Source organism: Chrysemys picta, chromosome 2 (assembly GCF_011386835.1).
Source record: "Chrysemys picta bellii isolate R12L10 chromosome 2, ASM1138683v2, whole genome shotgun sequence".
Classification (NCBI taxonomy): Eukaryota; Metazoa; Chordata; order Testudines; family Emydidae; genus Chrysemys; species Chrysemys picta.
The window spans coordinates 30,116,329-30,133,982 of NC_088792.1; the positions used below are offsets into that span (position 1 = coordinate 30,116,329).

General features: G+C 37.4%; 1 protein-coding gene across 32 annotated transcripts in view; it reads left to right on the forward strand.

Annotated features, from left to right (window-relative positions):
- Nucleotides 1-17,654, forward strand: part of PARD3 (par-3 family cell polarity regulator) — a 664,552-nt gene that overhangs the window by 432,860 nt on the left and 214,038 nt on the right. For all 32 annotated transcript variants that reach the window (XM_065586777.1, XM_065586791.1, XM_065586785.1 and 29 more), the window contains 2 exons: nt 8,654-8,842; nt 9,298-9,468. In XM_065586777.1, coding sequence (XP_065442849.1) covers nt 8,654-8,842; nt 9,298-9,468 — 360 coding nt within the window. The remainder of the gene's footprint in view (nt 1-8,653; nt 8,843-9,297; nt 9,469-17,654) is intronic.

Sequence of the window (17,654 nt, forward strand, 5' to 3'; positions counted from 1 at the left end):
TTCGCACGCAGGCACATGCCCAGCCCCACTCCCTTAACATCTCTCCAGGGACACATGCATGCTTAGCCTCCCTCTTCCCCCCTGTGGTGGTGATCTCTGCTGCTGCCTGCTCCCAACAGACGCACCCGGGCTGCTGCAGAAGGGGCATATGTTCCCCACAGATTTCTTTGCTCCCCCATTTTTCCGCGGACGAGCCAGGAAATCTGCAGAAGGTATGAATTCTGCACCCCCACAGGGGCACAGAATTCCCCCAGGAGTAACATTGATATTTTGCCTAAGGGGAGTAGCATAGGTTCTGATCACTTCTTTTAGAGGTAATTCATACAGATCTTTAGTTTACATCGAAGCTTTGCCCTATGGAAGAAATAGCAGTGTCTCTTTCACAAGGAGCCTGAATTTCTTACAGGTGCTGAGCACCTATATACCCCCATTGAGCTCATCTGGAACCATAGGTGCTCAGCGTGTTTGAAAGTTGAGTCCATGTAGTATAGTCTGAATAGTTTTAGCCTATATGCATATACTGAGGACAGTACTGACATTTCATGTGGGATGTTATTACCAGATGGGGAGAGATTTGCCTGCTGATGAGGTTGGCAGTGTTATTTTCTCTTATGTTGATTGTCTGTATCATGAATGATTGATGCCGATTATTTTTTATAACTTCTTGTTATATACAGGAATATATGCAGCTTTTGTCTTCTAATAATTTGGTACTGATAGCAAGGGATGTGAGGATGATTGCACTGGCTTCAAAGCTTTTTTTAGGGTAGTTTTGAATGGCTTCAGATTACATTTTTAATAAAGATGCAGTCTAAGAAACTGATGGCTTTTTAAAAAAGAAAGAGAATCTAATCTTCTGCAGGATACTGCTGTGTTTACACTCTCTTACCATTGGACATAAAATATTACTGATTGATTTATATGGAGTATTAAAGAAGAGAATTGAGCCAGCAGTCCACGGTGAATGATGTATATAACAAATTTAACATTTAACTTTTTCTGTTTGTGAATTTTCTTGAAATGAATGAGTTGTTAATTTCCGCGGATAATTCCTATCCTGTAGTCCAGGGGTCAGCAACCTTTCAGAAGTGGTGTGCCGAGTCTTCATTTATTCACTCTAATTTAAGGTTTCGCTACCAGTAATACATTTTAATGTTTTTAGACGGTCTCTTTCTATAAGTCTATAATATATAATTAAACTATTGTTGTATGTAAAGTAAATAAGGTTTTAAAAATGTTTAAGAAGCTTCATTTAAAATTAAATTAAAATGCAGAGCCCCCCGGACCGGTGGCCAGGACCCGGGCAGTGTGAGTGCCACTGAAAATCAGTGCCATAGGTTGCCTGCCCTGCTGCAGTCAATCATAAGCAGCTCGCCAAAAGTATAAGACGCTTGAAATTTGAAATTCAATCTGTTTGTTAGATTTGATTGGGCATGTAAGTCGCATGGTAATTTGTTCCCTGGTTGTATGTGTAGATTTTAGGATTAGGTTTCTAATTTGAACACTCATGTTAAAAATGTAAAGTTTTCTTACTGCACGGTGGGCTCTGAAGTCTTCAAATATGAGTTCTTCCTTGGCACTCAATCCAGAAGACACTGAGAGGTGAAGTGGCTTGCCAACATCACCCAGAAAGTCAATTGAAATACTTTGTTTCCATGACCATTCCTGCCAATGAAATTGTTTGGTAGAATATTGGCGGAAAGCAAGCTTATAGGGGCGTAAACACAGGGCATGGGATATTAATTTTTTTTTTTAAATTATTCAAGAGAACAACCATGTAAATTTTTTTATATTGCCTCAGCTTTATTAACATTATCTTGTATAGCAAGCTGGTGGCTCAATATTGATTTAAATTAAGGTCACCATCTTTACAACTTTGACCTCTGGAAAAAAGCAAGTCTGTCACAATATCACGCGGTAGATATCCCACATAAGGACATAAGAATCACCATGCTGGGTCAGACCAATGGTCTGCCCAATATCCTGTCTTTCAACAATGGCCAATACCAGTTGCATCAGAGGAAATTAACATAACAGGGAAATTATCGAGTGATCCATCTCCTGTTGTCCAGTACCAGCTTCTGGCAATCAGAGGTTTAGGGACACCTAGAGCATGGGTTTTCATCCCTGACCATTTTGGCTAATAGCCATTGATGGACCTATCCTCCATGAACTTATTTAATTCCTTTTTTTAACTTATTTATACTTTTGGCCTTCACAACATTCCCTGGCAACGAATTCCACAGGTTGACTGTATATTGTGTGAAGAACTTCTACCTTATGTTTGTTTTAAACCTGCTGTCTATTAATTTTATTGGGTGACCCTTGTTTCTTGTGTTATGTGAAGGGGTAAATAACATTTCCTTATTTACTTTCTCAACACGATTCATGATTTTCTATCCTCACCTCATGATGCAACATCAAAATGTTCTATAGTTGCTTTACACAACACTGCGATGTGATGAAGCTGACCCACCCTGAAAGATAATTTTAGGGTAGTTTTAATACAGTGTTTGTAGTATGTGGCCATAGCCAAGTCATGGATTGCTTTGTGGATTCTAGCATGAAAGTCAACAAGGGAAGGAATTGTAGATAGTTTGTGTGTCCTGAAGAAACTTTTCCCTGGTCAGCCAAAGAGAGCAAAGGGTCGGGGCTTGCTGAGCCAAAAGCCATTTCTATCATGACAGTTGTGGTCCCCTAGAATCTCCAGGTCCCCTTACTCCCATACTCAGTGCCCTTATACACTGATGTTGCCTCCATTGGAAGTTGTAGTGTGCTCTCACCACAAACTGCTGCAAAGCCAGGATTTTTTTCCTTTGGTTCGCTGGCTTTCTCTCAGATAGGTCAGCTTTCGCTGTCTTCCAGGTCATGCTATGGGAGAAGTGTTCAGGGTTAGGATCCTATGCGATCAGTGTGCTGGGCACTGAAGTTCTTTCATGAACAGGAGATAGCTTGGAAAGAAGAGTTATTTTATGGGCTTTCTGGGTTGAGCCACATGCCATTGGATTAGTGCCCAGGTTTTCAGTTCTACAGTACAGAAGTCTGTGAAGTATCAGGGTTATTTTTACCACTACTTATGGGTTTTAGTACATAGTGTGGGAAAAGTTTGAGTAAGAGCAAAAATTTGAGATAAGAGCATATTAGCTTTAATTGTACCCATTGTAGTAGCTACCACTGACCATTACCTGTTTGATCCAAAGTAGTTGATAATTATTACACTGATTTCACCTGTTTCACAGAGTTTAGAAATGTATGATAAGCAGTTTGTTTATAGCAGTGGTTCTCAATCAGGGATACCCAGAAGGCTTCCAGGAGGTACATCAACCCATCTAGATATTTGTCTAGGTTTACAAAAGGCTACCAAAAAGCACTAGTGAAATCAGTACAAACTAAAATTTCATACAATGACTTACTTATACTGCTATACAGTATACCCTGAAATGTAAGTACAATATTTATATTCCAATCTATTTATTTTATAATTATATTGTAAAAATGAAAAAGTAAGCGATTATTCAGTAATTGCGTGCTGTGACAGTTCTGTATTTTTATGTCTGATTTTGTAAGCAAGTAGTTTTCAAGTAAGGTGAAACTAGGGGTATGCAAGACAAATCAGACTCCTGAAAGGAGTACAGTAGTCTGAAAAGGTTGAGAACCACTGGTTGATAGAGTTCTGATCAATTGATTTAAATATTGATTTTAAACTAGTTATAACAATGATTGTAAGTGAATAAATCCACAGGTCAGAACAGTAGTCGTGTGATCGTAAAAAGAAAAATATTAGTATAGACAAGCAGTGGTATTCTTATACCCAGGTAAATAAGAAAACACATGGAAATACTTAGACTTCTGCTTTCACAATGCTTTAATTTCATACTAAATGAAAATCACATGTTAGCATTTTTGTTACTTTGAAAAACGTCTGCAAAATAATCTTTCTCTTGCACTTTTATTATCCATTTTAAGCATTAAATTGAAAGCATCTTTGAAGATGGAGTATCTGTGTTTGCTATCAAACTGAAATTTCTTTTGCATGGCCATGAACCCAAATCCTTTGCTTTAGAATGAATCACAACTAGTAAGAGAGCAGGATTACTTCAATGCTAGTTCAGTAAAACACTACTAGTATATAAACAAATTCCTAACTTAATCTGCATATAACATGCAAATAATTTCTCTTTGCTGAGATTAAAATTTAAGCAGACCACATTTCCCATAAAATGTTTTTTTTTAAAAACCCACTCATTTCAAATATAGTTTTTGATATTTAGCAGCTGCTATTTGATTTGTACAGACTGCAGTCTCTGCCAGATGTGACATATTAACTTAGCCAATATGAATGATGAGACTTGGTATATATGTGCAAATAAGATTCATTATTGTTTGTTTAACATATGGAGGAAATTAAAATACTTAACCTAGGAAGAGTTAGGGAGGGAAAGAGAGCACAAGATTTTTTTATATTAGTCAGTTTTGAGGAAATTCAAGATAAGTTCTACATCAATTTATAACTAGACAAATAGACACTCTAAGCCAGTAAAACCTATAATGCAAAAAAAAAAAAAAAAAAAAAATTGTAACATACTACAAGTCACTTTCTTTCTCTTTTTAAAAGTATTTTTTATCAGAGGGAAACATAGATGGAATCTCTGTGTGTCACTTTTAAATCGATGGACAATGTTTTCTCCACTGGAGGCCCAATTTCATGTCTAAATGAGCTCCTCTTATTGTATTTGTCTTTAATGCATATCCACCACAGGACTCAGAAGCTTTCAGTGTTCCTTCTCAGGAGAGGCCAAAAACTGAAATTGCAGAGGTGTGTTGCAGACCACCCACGTGCACTGTTTCTAGTACATCTAGCCATCATACATCTAGCCAGTACTTACATAAATACTAAATTTTGCCTCCAGGAAAACAATTCTCTGTAGACAAAATGAGCTGCTATTGACTCCTTTTAACTCTTGTGTTTGTAGATGTATCTACACAGACGTGTGTGTGTATCTATATATGTAGACAAAGACACAGAGATGGAGAGAGAGAGTGTTGTGATGAGGTTTGGTTTAAGGGCTTGCTTAATATGAAATTGGAATCATCCACATAACTCATGAGTGGCAAAGCCATAAATGATTTTTGCAGGTCATTCCAAACAAGTGTCAATAAAGCCTTCACATCACATCAAACCAAACTATCATGTGTCCTGTATATGTCACACATAACTGAATAAGTATTTTAGAAATATTTCAGACAATTTTTATGAATTTTATTGAGACTTTTTTAAATCTTACGATTTGTAAAGCCATGATCTCTTAGTACCATGAACCCAACTGTACAGGCCTCTGAGGAAGAGAAGAAAATAATGCATTCTAAAAGTCTTGTTAAAATGCAGTAAAATTCCTTTCAATACATAAAAATGCTATGATTTTAGAGTCAGATTATACTGGGACTTTCCAAGGCTACAAGCAAAAAACAGAAGCGGGACTCTTCCCTTTCCAGTGATGTAAGGCTACCATTTCTAGCTCTAGTGTCACCTTAAACCTATCACTTGTCCAGAACTAAATATATCTGTTCTTAGCTTTGGGTCAGTGTAATTTTGAATCCAAAATTCCACATTTGGAAGAAAAGAAGAAAACCTCTCTTTTGGCGATTGGCTTACAAACTATTAATGCTAAATGGAGGCTGATGGCATTGCCCTAAGGTTTGGAATGTTACAAGCTGCAGCACAGATGGACTAATGGAGGCAGAGTGCGGGTAGAGTGGTCAAAGTTAGGTTAAGTGTTTAGAGGCTTCAGGTAAATGCAATTTATAACATAGTTGTATAATTTATCATATGGGTATCATCATCATGTATGTAGGATTGTATATATGCTAATGAAAAATGAGTTTAGTCCTTAAATGGTCTGCTTTTTATTCTATAAATAATTTAGAGATATGTGTTCTTTCAATCTGAGTGAGTGTACAAAGCTTTTTAACTCAATGCTTTGAAAGAAATCAAGAATGAACTGGAGTTTGCCTGAGAGCCCCATGATAAATTTAATTTCTGTTCATTTCTTTATATATTATTGCAAAGTAACAACAGACAAGTTTCAGTGACTTAGTTACTGCTGAGAAAAAATGATGTCTAAGCTTCCTCAGAGAATGAACCTTGTCTGTAGAGAATGCCGCCTGCTTCGTAACCACAGCAAGCCCCTTTGAAAACTCATCCCAGCTTGATTGAAAATTGCTTCCCCCATTAGGTGGGAGTAGTTTGTTGATTTCTCCATCCCATGCTGATTATTCTTTAGCTGATCCCAGACGAGGTCTTGCAAAGAGAAGACTTCCAAGCAGGACATTTCTCTACAGGGATAGCAGCAGGAAGTGATAAGAAGGAGATGCTGTTACTAAAATGATAAAATGGACTTAGCAGATTGTCAGTGGTTCCATTTTTACCTTTGTGGAAAATTACAAGTTTTATGATCATTCTAAAATCAGGGCTGAGTTATTAATGGCAGTTTAGGACAGAAACATCATCTGTTCTTTATCTTATTACCTTTTATCTCCATATTCAACGTATCTAAACACCGCCACAAGTTTGCTCTAGTCAAGAAAGTTTATAATTTAAATGTATACTATATTCATATTATATTTAAAAAGTAGAAAATTTATCTCAAATATCACTTATTATGAATTGATGCAAGGTGTGAATTTGAAGCCAAAAATTCACCTACATATTTTATCACCCATCGAATTTTTATTACAAATTACATACTTGAGCAGCTTCATTCATTCAGTTGAAGTCATTTCAGATGACCTTTCCTTCAGCAGACTAAGTCTGAACAGAATGTTGTATGGTTGCTAATTGTTTTGGACATGGTGTGTGAAAAATCTTAAGGGAGGTGAATGTTGTTCAGGGATCACAGTACATAGATTCTCTTGTGTGTTTATTTCAGGCATGTCAAAGTATATGAAGCAATAAATTTTTTCTGCAGATCAGCTAATCATGAAAATAATGTTGAGGTGTTTGATTGACATACTGAAGCTGTTAATTTGGAGTGTATCAAGATCAAATGGAAGTTATTGCAATTAGGCAGTGATTGTGTTTTATTTTCATTTTAAATTTTCAAATGCCACATTTTACATTTTTGTGCATTTTAATGCTGTTGAGTGATGTTCTTGGTGCAATTTTTATAGTTTTTAAATTGAGATTCTTACTGTTCAATATGACTTCAATGCAAATTTTATTTTCTTAGAATTGTTGGTATATTATTGTTGGCTAGGGAAAATTTTAGTACAATCTGTGTGTTTCCATGCTCTGCAGCATTGTGATTACCAATTAAAGGGGCATTGTCAATTTAAAATTAGATGTTGTTATGGCTTTGCCTCAGTGTACCAGGTCTTGACACCCAACCTCTCAGGGAGGGTTAGGGGTAACAAAAATGATCCCGCTACAAAGAAGGTGGATGAACTAGATGACCCACCTAGAGGCTCCTAACAACGCACACAATTCTGTATCACATATCTTTGGAAACAGGAGGCTGTCTCATATATTAATATCTCCTTTTGTATGGTGGAGTGGCACAGTATAGACTGTTTTATTTCAATACTCACCAGTCTCCGTGTGTAGTGCTTACTGTTATTTCAAGCATCTCTTTTCACTCAGATGTCTTTAGAAGAATTTTGCATGGAAATTATGGTATATCGAAGGGAAAACACACTAGTTGATCTAACATCCCCTCTCCAGCTTGACCTCTCTCTGTCTGCACGGATATGTGAATGCTGCTCCAGTTCTGGCTACTCAGTGGGCCCCTGCCCCTCATAGCAGTAAGCAGCCAACTCTCCACTGCAATAGTTGCTTGGGCTGGCCTCATCTCAGCTGGAGGTGAAGTTGGAAGCCAACTGCCTGAAGTTGAACAGCTAGGAGGAAGCGTGGATGGGTGTCACTGAGCAGCTGCCTGCCACATAGTCCAGGGACTTTGGTTGGGATACTAGTTCCTTGGGATGGATTTTCTAAAACTGTGCTCATGAATTCAGAAAAGAGGGCATGGGATGTATTCAGAGGAATCCGGGACCAGAGGGGTGGGGGGAGTAAGAACAGTGGTGAGGGGCTGAGCAAGGAAAGAAAGGAAATAGTGGTTGGTTGGACCCAGCCTTGACTGTGCAGTTTTTTTTGGCACCCGAGAGCAAAAAGGTTTCCTGTTGCTGATCTCAGCTGTAACATTTTTCAAGACATTTATTTTAATGCTGCTAATTCCAAATGTAGAAATTGGGGCAAGCGAGTAATATTTATCTATCTTCCTGTTGTTTGTTTCCTCCTGTATTTTCAAGTAAGAAAGTATAATACTTTAAATACTTCTAATACAGTTTACCTCTGGCTAGTAAAATGATTAGTGTCAATATTGAAAGTGCTTCATATATATGGCACTTAAACCTTTTTACTAGCCAATGATGGGTTAAGCATATGCACACACGGACACACACTCTCTCCCCCATCTGGTTCTAGGAATCATCTGGAGGTGATACCAGATGCTCGATTAACGTGGATTTCTCCATGGAACTTCAGTGGGAAATATTGTGATATTGCAGTTAAAGAACATTTCTTTAACAGTACCTGTAGCTGGAAGACAATTGCAAGCAAAAAACATTTTAAAATAATGCCACACTAATCCTTTCCTGACAGAAATCAGAGGAAGAAGATCTTGTTCTTACACCCGATGGCACCAGGGAATTCCTGACATTTGAAGTTCCACTTAATGATTCTGGATCAGCTGGTCTTGGTGTCAGTGTCAAAGGTAACCGGTCAAAAGAAAACCATGCGGATTTGGGAATCTTTGTCAAGTCCATTATTAATGGAGGAGCAGCGTCCAAGGTAAGAGGAATATCCATCTGTCTGTTTTCCCACTATTTAGGCCACAGCTTTCAGGAGAATGGGATTTCTGTGTTCATTGGAAACAGTATTTTCTAATTTCTCTCTCAAATGTAACTTTTAGATTGCTACTCAGATTCACATATTTGTGTGTCTCAGGATTTAAACAACCTTTAAAGGCTCTCTGGAAGGAAGAAAGCAATCACTGGCATGTTTCAATTAGTATGCTATTTGGGTAAACAGATTATGATAATGGCTTGAAGTGCAAATGTATAAATGATTGGAACAGACACTTCCTACAATGGCTGCTTAAAAGCTTATTATACCAGTGTTCATTTGGCCATAAACTATTAGGATTAAGCGAAGTTGTTGTTTTTTTTTTTTTTTTTACTAAAGACATAAACTTCCTTTATCACACATTATTTTATGTGACTGACCGCTACCTTTTCTTTTGCCAGGATGGCAGGCTTCGAGTGAATGATCAGCTAATAGCAGTAAATGGAGAATCATTATTAGGCAAGACAAACCAAGATGCTATGGAAACCCTAAGAAGGTCCATGTCTACAGAAGGAAACAAACGAGGAATGATTCAGCTTATAGTAGCTAGACGAATAAGTAAATGCAATGAGGTAAAGAATATACTCTTTATTTAGTGTCTGAAAGCTTTAAATACTTTTGGATATTCTTGTTGATATAAGATTTGATGCTTCTTTCGAGGCCAGGAAAATAGTACTTGAGAATCTACAAGAATGTAAAAAGAACAGGAGTGCTTGTGCCACAAGTACTCCTGTTCTTTTTGCGGATACAGACTAACACGGCTGCTACTCTGAAACCTACAAGAATGTAGTGTGGAATTATTTCAATTTCAGTTTTATACACATTAAACTTATTACCAGAACAATGAAGTTTATTTCTCATGAGTATATTATTTCTTTTTGAGCATATTTATCAATAAATAATAGGAAACACTACATAGAGGTACATTGATTTTGTAATTGGATTACACTATCAATGTGAGTATAGGAGTTTTTGTGCAATATTTTTTTCTCAAATGCAATTTATGCTTTTATACTTTAGGTTTAGTGGTCTTTCTTTTTTCATTCTCAAAACTGTTTTTAATTTGTGATCAAATGATCTTAGTGTTAACTGCCTTCTTACCATCTGAAGTATAGGTTATTAGAGAGAAAACCAGCACAGATTTATATTATTTCTTATACTTGGGGATCCAAATTTTCTCATCTCATTAGCACTGAAGGAATTCTGACTTTTTATATTGGTCTTATCCTATCTAATCAGAAGAATTGTTGGGGAGAGGGGAAATCTCACTCAGCGATTTTTCAGGAAGTCTTCCATTTCTGTGTGCTTTAAAATTTTTTGTCTGCTTCTACATGCTGAGGATGAAATGTTCTAAATTTGGGTAATATAGGGCTTATTAAAAGGTCTATATGAAGGAAATCTGCCAATTCTTAATGGAAGTTTAGCAAATGTGTTGGGATAATATTTTTATAAATATAATGGGGCAAATCCAGCCCTGGTATAAGTCAGCAGGATTTGTGTACGCACTTACATTAGAACTGGATTTGATTAAGAAGAGATTTTGAAATTAATCATGGTTGCTACACAAAAGTCACATGTCAACAATAGCAAAACTCAGTCTGTTTCTCCTGATTCCAGCCTGGAAATCCTGTGCCTGACATAAATATAATAAAATGTACTTGTGAGGGAGAGAGGGTTGTGTCCACTTGGCTCTCATTTACCAGTTTTGTAGCTTTCCCAACCCCTAGGAGGGTTAGTGAGATGAACCATGGTGACCTACCTGGTTCAGTGTTGTGCAGTTATTGGCACTGCCTGCACCCTTGGTAAACTGTATTTAAGCAAGATTTTTTGAGACTACTGTTTTCTCCTGGAATGCTTACTTTCACCACGCTTGCCAAAAGCAAAACATGGTGGCTGTGGAATTTGCATGATGGAATGTAGCTTTCACAGGCCAAAAAATGACCTTCCTGCCCAGTAGGAGAGATACAGGCCCAGTTGCTTACAGTCGCTATGCCCAGGAATATAAAAAGAAAAGCAAAAACTCTTCTCGGGTGGGTCCCACAGTCCTTTCCCTAAACTGCCTTTTGTCATTTATTTAGGAACAGTCCAGTCTTTAAACCCCAAGCTGATGGCCACCAGGACTGGGATGCATCCCCCCACTTTTATGTACAGCATTAAGTAATTGACAATTATTTTCCTACCTGAGAAGTATCATATGTTGGTCATTTCTTGGACTGTGCTAGATTCTGGCTGCCAGACTTATAAACCTATAGTGTGGCAAACCTTACGTCAGCAACAGTGGTGAGCATTACTCTCTGGTGGGCAAGTCTGTCATCCTGAAATCTCTCTCCAGCTGCCACCTAACCATTATGCAGCCTCAATAAAGTTTTATTTGAAAAGTGCTCTGAGCTGTGTCCCAAACAAACCATCCACATGCCAGCAAGTCTACGAAATAGAAGGGATGGCATGGTGAAGTCCTAGACTAATGCAACTCATCCAAAGAGGGGTGTTCTTCAAAAAGTATTCGCATCAGGAGTCGACTTCTGCATTTTCAGATGGTCATAAAGAAAATTCTACCTCTTGTCATAGTAAAATATTAGAGAAAAGACAGTCTGTCTTGCCTTTTTGGAGAATCTGGTCAAAAATGAAAGCGTGCTTGTATTCTCAAGAATGTATGTAAAAATTGCACTTTCCTGTTTGACTAGTTGTATTCCCTGTGTTTGTTAGAGTTGTATCTGCCAACTTTGGTGACAAAAAATAGTTTATGTTCCTGTTAGTCTTGCGGAGCCAACACAAGATGGAGGGAGCTAGATTATGTATGTTTCATCTTGTGTATCGTCAACATTGTTTATTACTATTGCAATTACCTAGGGGTTTGCCTGCAATTTGGCCTGCAAAACCATTAAAAGTGGTGATCATTCCTATGAAGTAAGAATCCTGCTTAGCTCTCAGTCTACAGATTGTATTTGCCAGGCTAGCTGATAGAAAAAGCTTCTTTTTTTAAGATGCCAGCCCAGTAAACAATTTTGCAATTTGAAAATCAAGGTGGGTTCTTTCATAATACTGTCTTGTAACCCCGCCTGTTGTTAGCAATAAGATAGAATCAGTTGGATATTAAGGATGTGGGGTACATGAAGCTTACCTATTGAATTTTTTTAAATTCCTTGTAAAGTTTTCAATGGTTATCTTTTTACTTGTAAAATTAGTCCATTTAATCTGGAGTTGGGGGCCTGGGGAGAGAGAAGGATAGAGAGAATAAAGTGGAAGTGTAGAATAGCACATTTTAGAGTCCCTTTTCAGAGCAGAATTTCAGTCTAAGGCCTAATCCTGTTTCCTCTGAATGAAATAAGTTTTTGACCATTCAATGGAATTAAGATTAGTAGACATGGTTCTACAAGGGACAGATAGTTAGATTTTTAAATTAAATAGCATCTTTACATTTCTAAATTCTGAGCTTACTTCAATTTGAGTAGTTTGAAAGGTTTGGAAAGCTTTTTCAAATATTTCATTTGTTATATTCACATTATTTTTATACAACTCCAGTGCCACACTAAGCTTATAAAGCAATTGAAGCTACAATAACTGCTGTAAAAACTACATAAACATCACATTTTGTCTTAGTCAACATGCTAACGAGGGGATCATTTGTATTGACTGGTCAAATATAACACAGTAGAATCAAAAGAGACCAGTATAATTTCCCAGAAGGTAAAAAACATTGTTGTTATTGTTATTGCTTTAGTAATAAGCAGTAAGCATTGTCTCTAGAAGAAGGTTTCATTAACTCACAGAAGATAGAGTATAATCCATCCAGGCTTTCAAGTACATTGTGATATAGTAAATATTGAAATAAGCATGGAGTGGGTTGTTGTTATGAATAAACTTCAAACCAAGCCAGGTGTTTGAATTTTTCTGCTCTACAACAGGGCAGGGCACAATCGTGTAGTTAAATGTCTGTCAAGATCTCGATTATAAACATTGCAAAACCATTATAAACCCGTGTTTACGATCTCAGCCATTTCAAGTGAAATCACGCCGTTGATATTACATGTATGTTGCTAGCACAGAGGTGATGAGTATATATTTTAAACATTCTGGGTTTTTCTGGTTGTTGGTATTTTAAATAAACTTAATAAAGTTGCATCTTTAGCTAAAATCTATATTATCAAATTTAAATTTTTTGGGTACTCTGTGATACATAACATAAGAGCAGCCATAGTGGGTCAGACCAATGGTCCATCTATCACAGCATGCTGTCTTCCAACAGTGACCAATACAGGTGCGTGAGAGGGAATGAACAGAACAGGTAATCATCAAGTGATCCATCCCCTGTCACCCATTCCTAACTTCTGTGCAACAGAGGCTAGGGATACTTCAGAGCATGGTTTTGCATCCCTTCCCATCCTGGCTAATAGCCCTCCGATGTATAAGTAGTATTGTATATTGACCCCCAAATATACTGGAAAACTGAGGCACAGAAAGGTTAAGTGATGCACTCAGTGTCAAACATCAGTAGCAGAGCTGGGTAGAGTTTGCAGTAGGATGGTCTTAAAATTAATATTGGCTATATTTAATAAAGGTTTCTGGACCTGCCAGCAGGTTTCTAATGATCTATCAACCAGCTTTCTGCCCGCTTAGCACATTGATGCCTTGTGTCATGGGGCCAGCATTTCCTGTTAAATCATTGCGATGCCTAAGATGTAAAAAGAAATGCCTGGCTCCTTACATTAGGGTTTTTTTTTTTATTATTATTATGCTGGTTGGACAGACAGCTGGCTTCTGTATCACCGTAATTTTTTTTTTTTTTTTTTTTTTGGAGATATCCCATCTCCTAGAACTGGAAGGGACCTTGAAAGGTCACCTTGAAAGGCCCCTGCCTTCACTAGCAGGACCAAGTACTGATTTTGCCCCAGATCCCTAAGTGGCCCCCTCAAGGATTGAACTCACAACCCTGGGTTTAGCAGGCCAATGCTCAAACCACTGAGCTATCCCTCCCCCCGTGCACAACCCTCAAGCACCAGCATCCGCCAAATCAGCACAGCTGTCAGGCATATGTATTGAACCCAGAAAATAAGAATAATCATTATTTGCTCAGCTCTATTTCCCCTTCTCCCTCCATCCTGGACAGCTTGCAATGACAGACAGCCACATTGGCACTGAGTTACTCATTGTATGGGACAGGTGAATATCTGCTATCAGGAGGGAGACTAGTACATGGTCACTCATGTTGCAATAAGACAAAGGTTTACATAGTTTAATTAACTTGTTCAATTAAGGATTTTCAAGAAATTTTTGAGACTCACTTATCTCCAAACATGCCAAAAGAAAACACATTTGGTAGATTTCTGTGCTCCTAAATCCTTTGTGTGTCTCTGCTCATCTCTCTTCCTCCTGCCTTCTGAATGCAGACAGAGCACAGCTCAGAGCTAGAGAGCAAGCCCCTGCCCTCATCTATTTTAACACTAAAGTGATCGGAACTGGCTCACCTGTCCCACTCATCACTTTGAGGTAATTTGGGTGCATTATAGAGGGAGGAAACGGGGCAAACAAATTAGCCTTCCTGCTTGTATATGTGTGAATTCATTTAACGCTAGTTGCCATACTGAGACATAAAGTACATCCATATTCCAACCTCCAGTCTCTCTTGGAGTGGATAGTGCCACTAATTATCGATTCTGTGTCAGAAAAGTTATCTCAAGTAGAATGGCCAATTTCTTAAAAATAGTTAAGCCAGTAAAAAATCTGCCCATGTATCCAAACTCCAAGCTCCAAACATATCTGGAAATTTTGAAAAGTAAATTATGGGCAAGATGTACCCCAAATCCTCATCTTCACATCTCTTCAGAACTCTATCTCACATCTCCTCCTATTCCCTTCTTTCTGCTCAATCCTTTTCTTCTATCTACTCCCTTTATCTCCTTCACGCACATTTTTCTTATGCCTGAAACAGACTATCACTAAATGCATGCCAAGCTCCAACTGATCCCTGATTTAAAAAAAAAACAACAACCCAAGAAACCTCCAAAACCTATGTTGCAACTTTTTCTGCAAAGCGTTCCAGCTGGATGCACTTGCACCATTCTATGTGTGGTTTTGTGTTATGCTGGCCATGGCTTTATTAAGTAAGTTGATCGGGGCAGAGATGTGTTATTTCTTTGGTACACTGAATCAGTGGCACTGTGCTGTGGACACCAGAAGCACTTTTAATACAAAATAATTAATAGCACACAAACCAGAATTAACCTCCTCACCGGCCAGTACTTAAGTTTTCCAATTTTACAAGTTTGTACCTAGTTTCAGAGGCTAAATTAGATGTTAACAATCAAAAACCCATTTAATTTTGGCAGTAGTGTTTTGAAAGGAACTGTTTTGGGAAAAGGAGGTCTGAGTAATTTGGACACATTGGCCTACAAAAAGCAAAAGAGAAGGGAAGAAGAAAGCTTGGAGAATAATTTTGTGCAGCAGAAAGGAATTTAATTCTAAAGTTAGAATGCAGTGCTCTATTTAACAATTTTCTATAGCCGCTCCTCTAAAACCACAAATGCTTTCATGTCAATCAGAGTTTTGATAAATTACATTCTGAATGGGAATGAGAGAGAGCTGGATGATTGTTCCGTTTGTAAAGATGCATGATATGAAATTTGATTTGATCGCTTATACAGATTAATATTTTGGCGGCAGATAACCTTTTGCATATTTACGGTCATAACTTCACATGGGACGATATTGTTTAAGTAACAAGGACCAAGTTAGTTGTCCTTTTATAATCCAGATAAGGAGTAGATAGTGCATATAGTTTTTAGCAAACAGCTGGTTCTCCTCCGAATGATAAAGGGCCATGATGGAGATCCTCATTCATAGTTAAAAAAGCAACCAAAACCCAACTCCCTTAAGATGTACTTGTGCATAAAGGTGGAACCATGGAGCGATGCTGCTGCTACCAGTAATCATTGAGGCAAAATGAATTTTGAATAGGAGCCAGTAGCATTTTTGTCAAGCATCAAAGGGGTAGCCATGTTAAACTGGATCTGTAAAAGCAGCAAAGAGTCCTGTGGCACCTTATAGGCTAACAGACGTATTGGAGCATGAGCTTTCGTGGGTGAATACCCACTTCGTCATGCATACGTCTGTTAGTCTATAAGGTGCCACAGGATTCTTTGCTGCTTTAGCATTTTTGTGAGACTCTAGTCTTCATAGTCATGCCTTTATTGAAAATGGGAAGCTTTTAAGTTTTTGTTTACATTAGCTGCCCTTTATCTGTTAAATAATGCCACGATAGCAATGAAACCAGTTTAAGAGGGAATGAAGCCACCTATCAGGAACAACAGCTCTTTATTTTTACTGTACTGTTGCTTTTACTGTCCATTGCTTTGTCTTGCTAGCAGCATTTACTCCAACTTTGACATGTTTCAGGAAAGTTTGTGTAAAAAAAACAAGGATAGGCAAAAGATTTATTGAAAAGCCCTTTGTATACCCCCCTCCATCCAGTTTTTGTTAGTTTAGAAAAGGCATTGTATCTTTTGTTAAATATTTGTGTAGCTGACTGTTGATGTCTTTATTTAGATCTCTCCTTTGAGATGCTAATTAGAAACTGAAAAAAGTCTTTCCCATGAAAATAGTAAAATACATAGTTCCTGTTACAAAGCACAACCATCTAAACACAATGATCCTGTTGTTTATTCTTTATGCACACTGCAGCTTATCAGCCTACCTGGTGTGAATTTCTATGCATTTCTCTATGATTCTAAACTTTCTTCTTGTATCTTTCTAAAAATCTGTTGGGATTGTCTCACAAGGGAGTTTGATAGTTGTCTTTAGAGCTTGGTTGTCGCATGGAAAATGATCGCATTATATGGTTCAGTAAAAAGCTAGACATTTTTTACTTGAACTCAGTAATACAGGGCTATCTTTCTGGGAAAATAAATCATTTGATTGCAGGAGTGTACTAATCTATTTAGACTCATTTTCACACTTTCTTTAAACAAAGTGAAATAAAGACTAGTTCATCTTTGAATATAATTGGCATGGAAGTTAAATTCCTGAATACTCTACATATTTTTTACAGCATTTCAAATTTTAACATTTTTATTCTTCCCAAATTTGCCTTTGATTTCTTTGCATCAGAGGCTTAGAATATTGTTTAATTTACTTTTTAGTAAAGCTGTCACTTGTAATCTGCAATTTAAAAGAAACTAATAAAACAAATCCTCATTTCACAATTTAAACCTTATAGAGTCTAATTCACTTGCACTGCAAGTTTATTATTCTCCTGCAGCTTGACGTGCCTCCAATTGTAATTGTGTTGACCCTTCAATGCAGTATCTCTCCACTGCTTATCAAACTGAGAAAGATAAGTCCACAATTTGGAACTTCATTAAATATCTCATTTATATTAAACAGATGATAGCTTAGAACAGAAATAATAATTTTTACAGACGTATGACCTCTGACTCTGGTCTTTGTGGTCATCATCTTTGGAATGCAGTGAATTTCTCAAATGCCCACCCAGTCTGTGTTCCTAGCATTGAGCCAGCGACCAAATGTCATATGATGTTAGCCCATCAAAGCCTCTCTTGTGAAGATTGTAGTTGAGTGCTTCGTAGCTCTTGAAGCAGATTTTATTTAAAGACTTTAATATCATAAATTTCTTTGTCATGCTGGAAATTTGAATAGTATAAATCATAATGGGGAACTATTTTAAAAATGCTGCTTATCATTGTAAGTCGTGAAACTGCAAACTGTTCTTCTTCCTTTAGAGACCATTCCTTAGAAGTGCTGA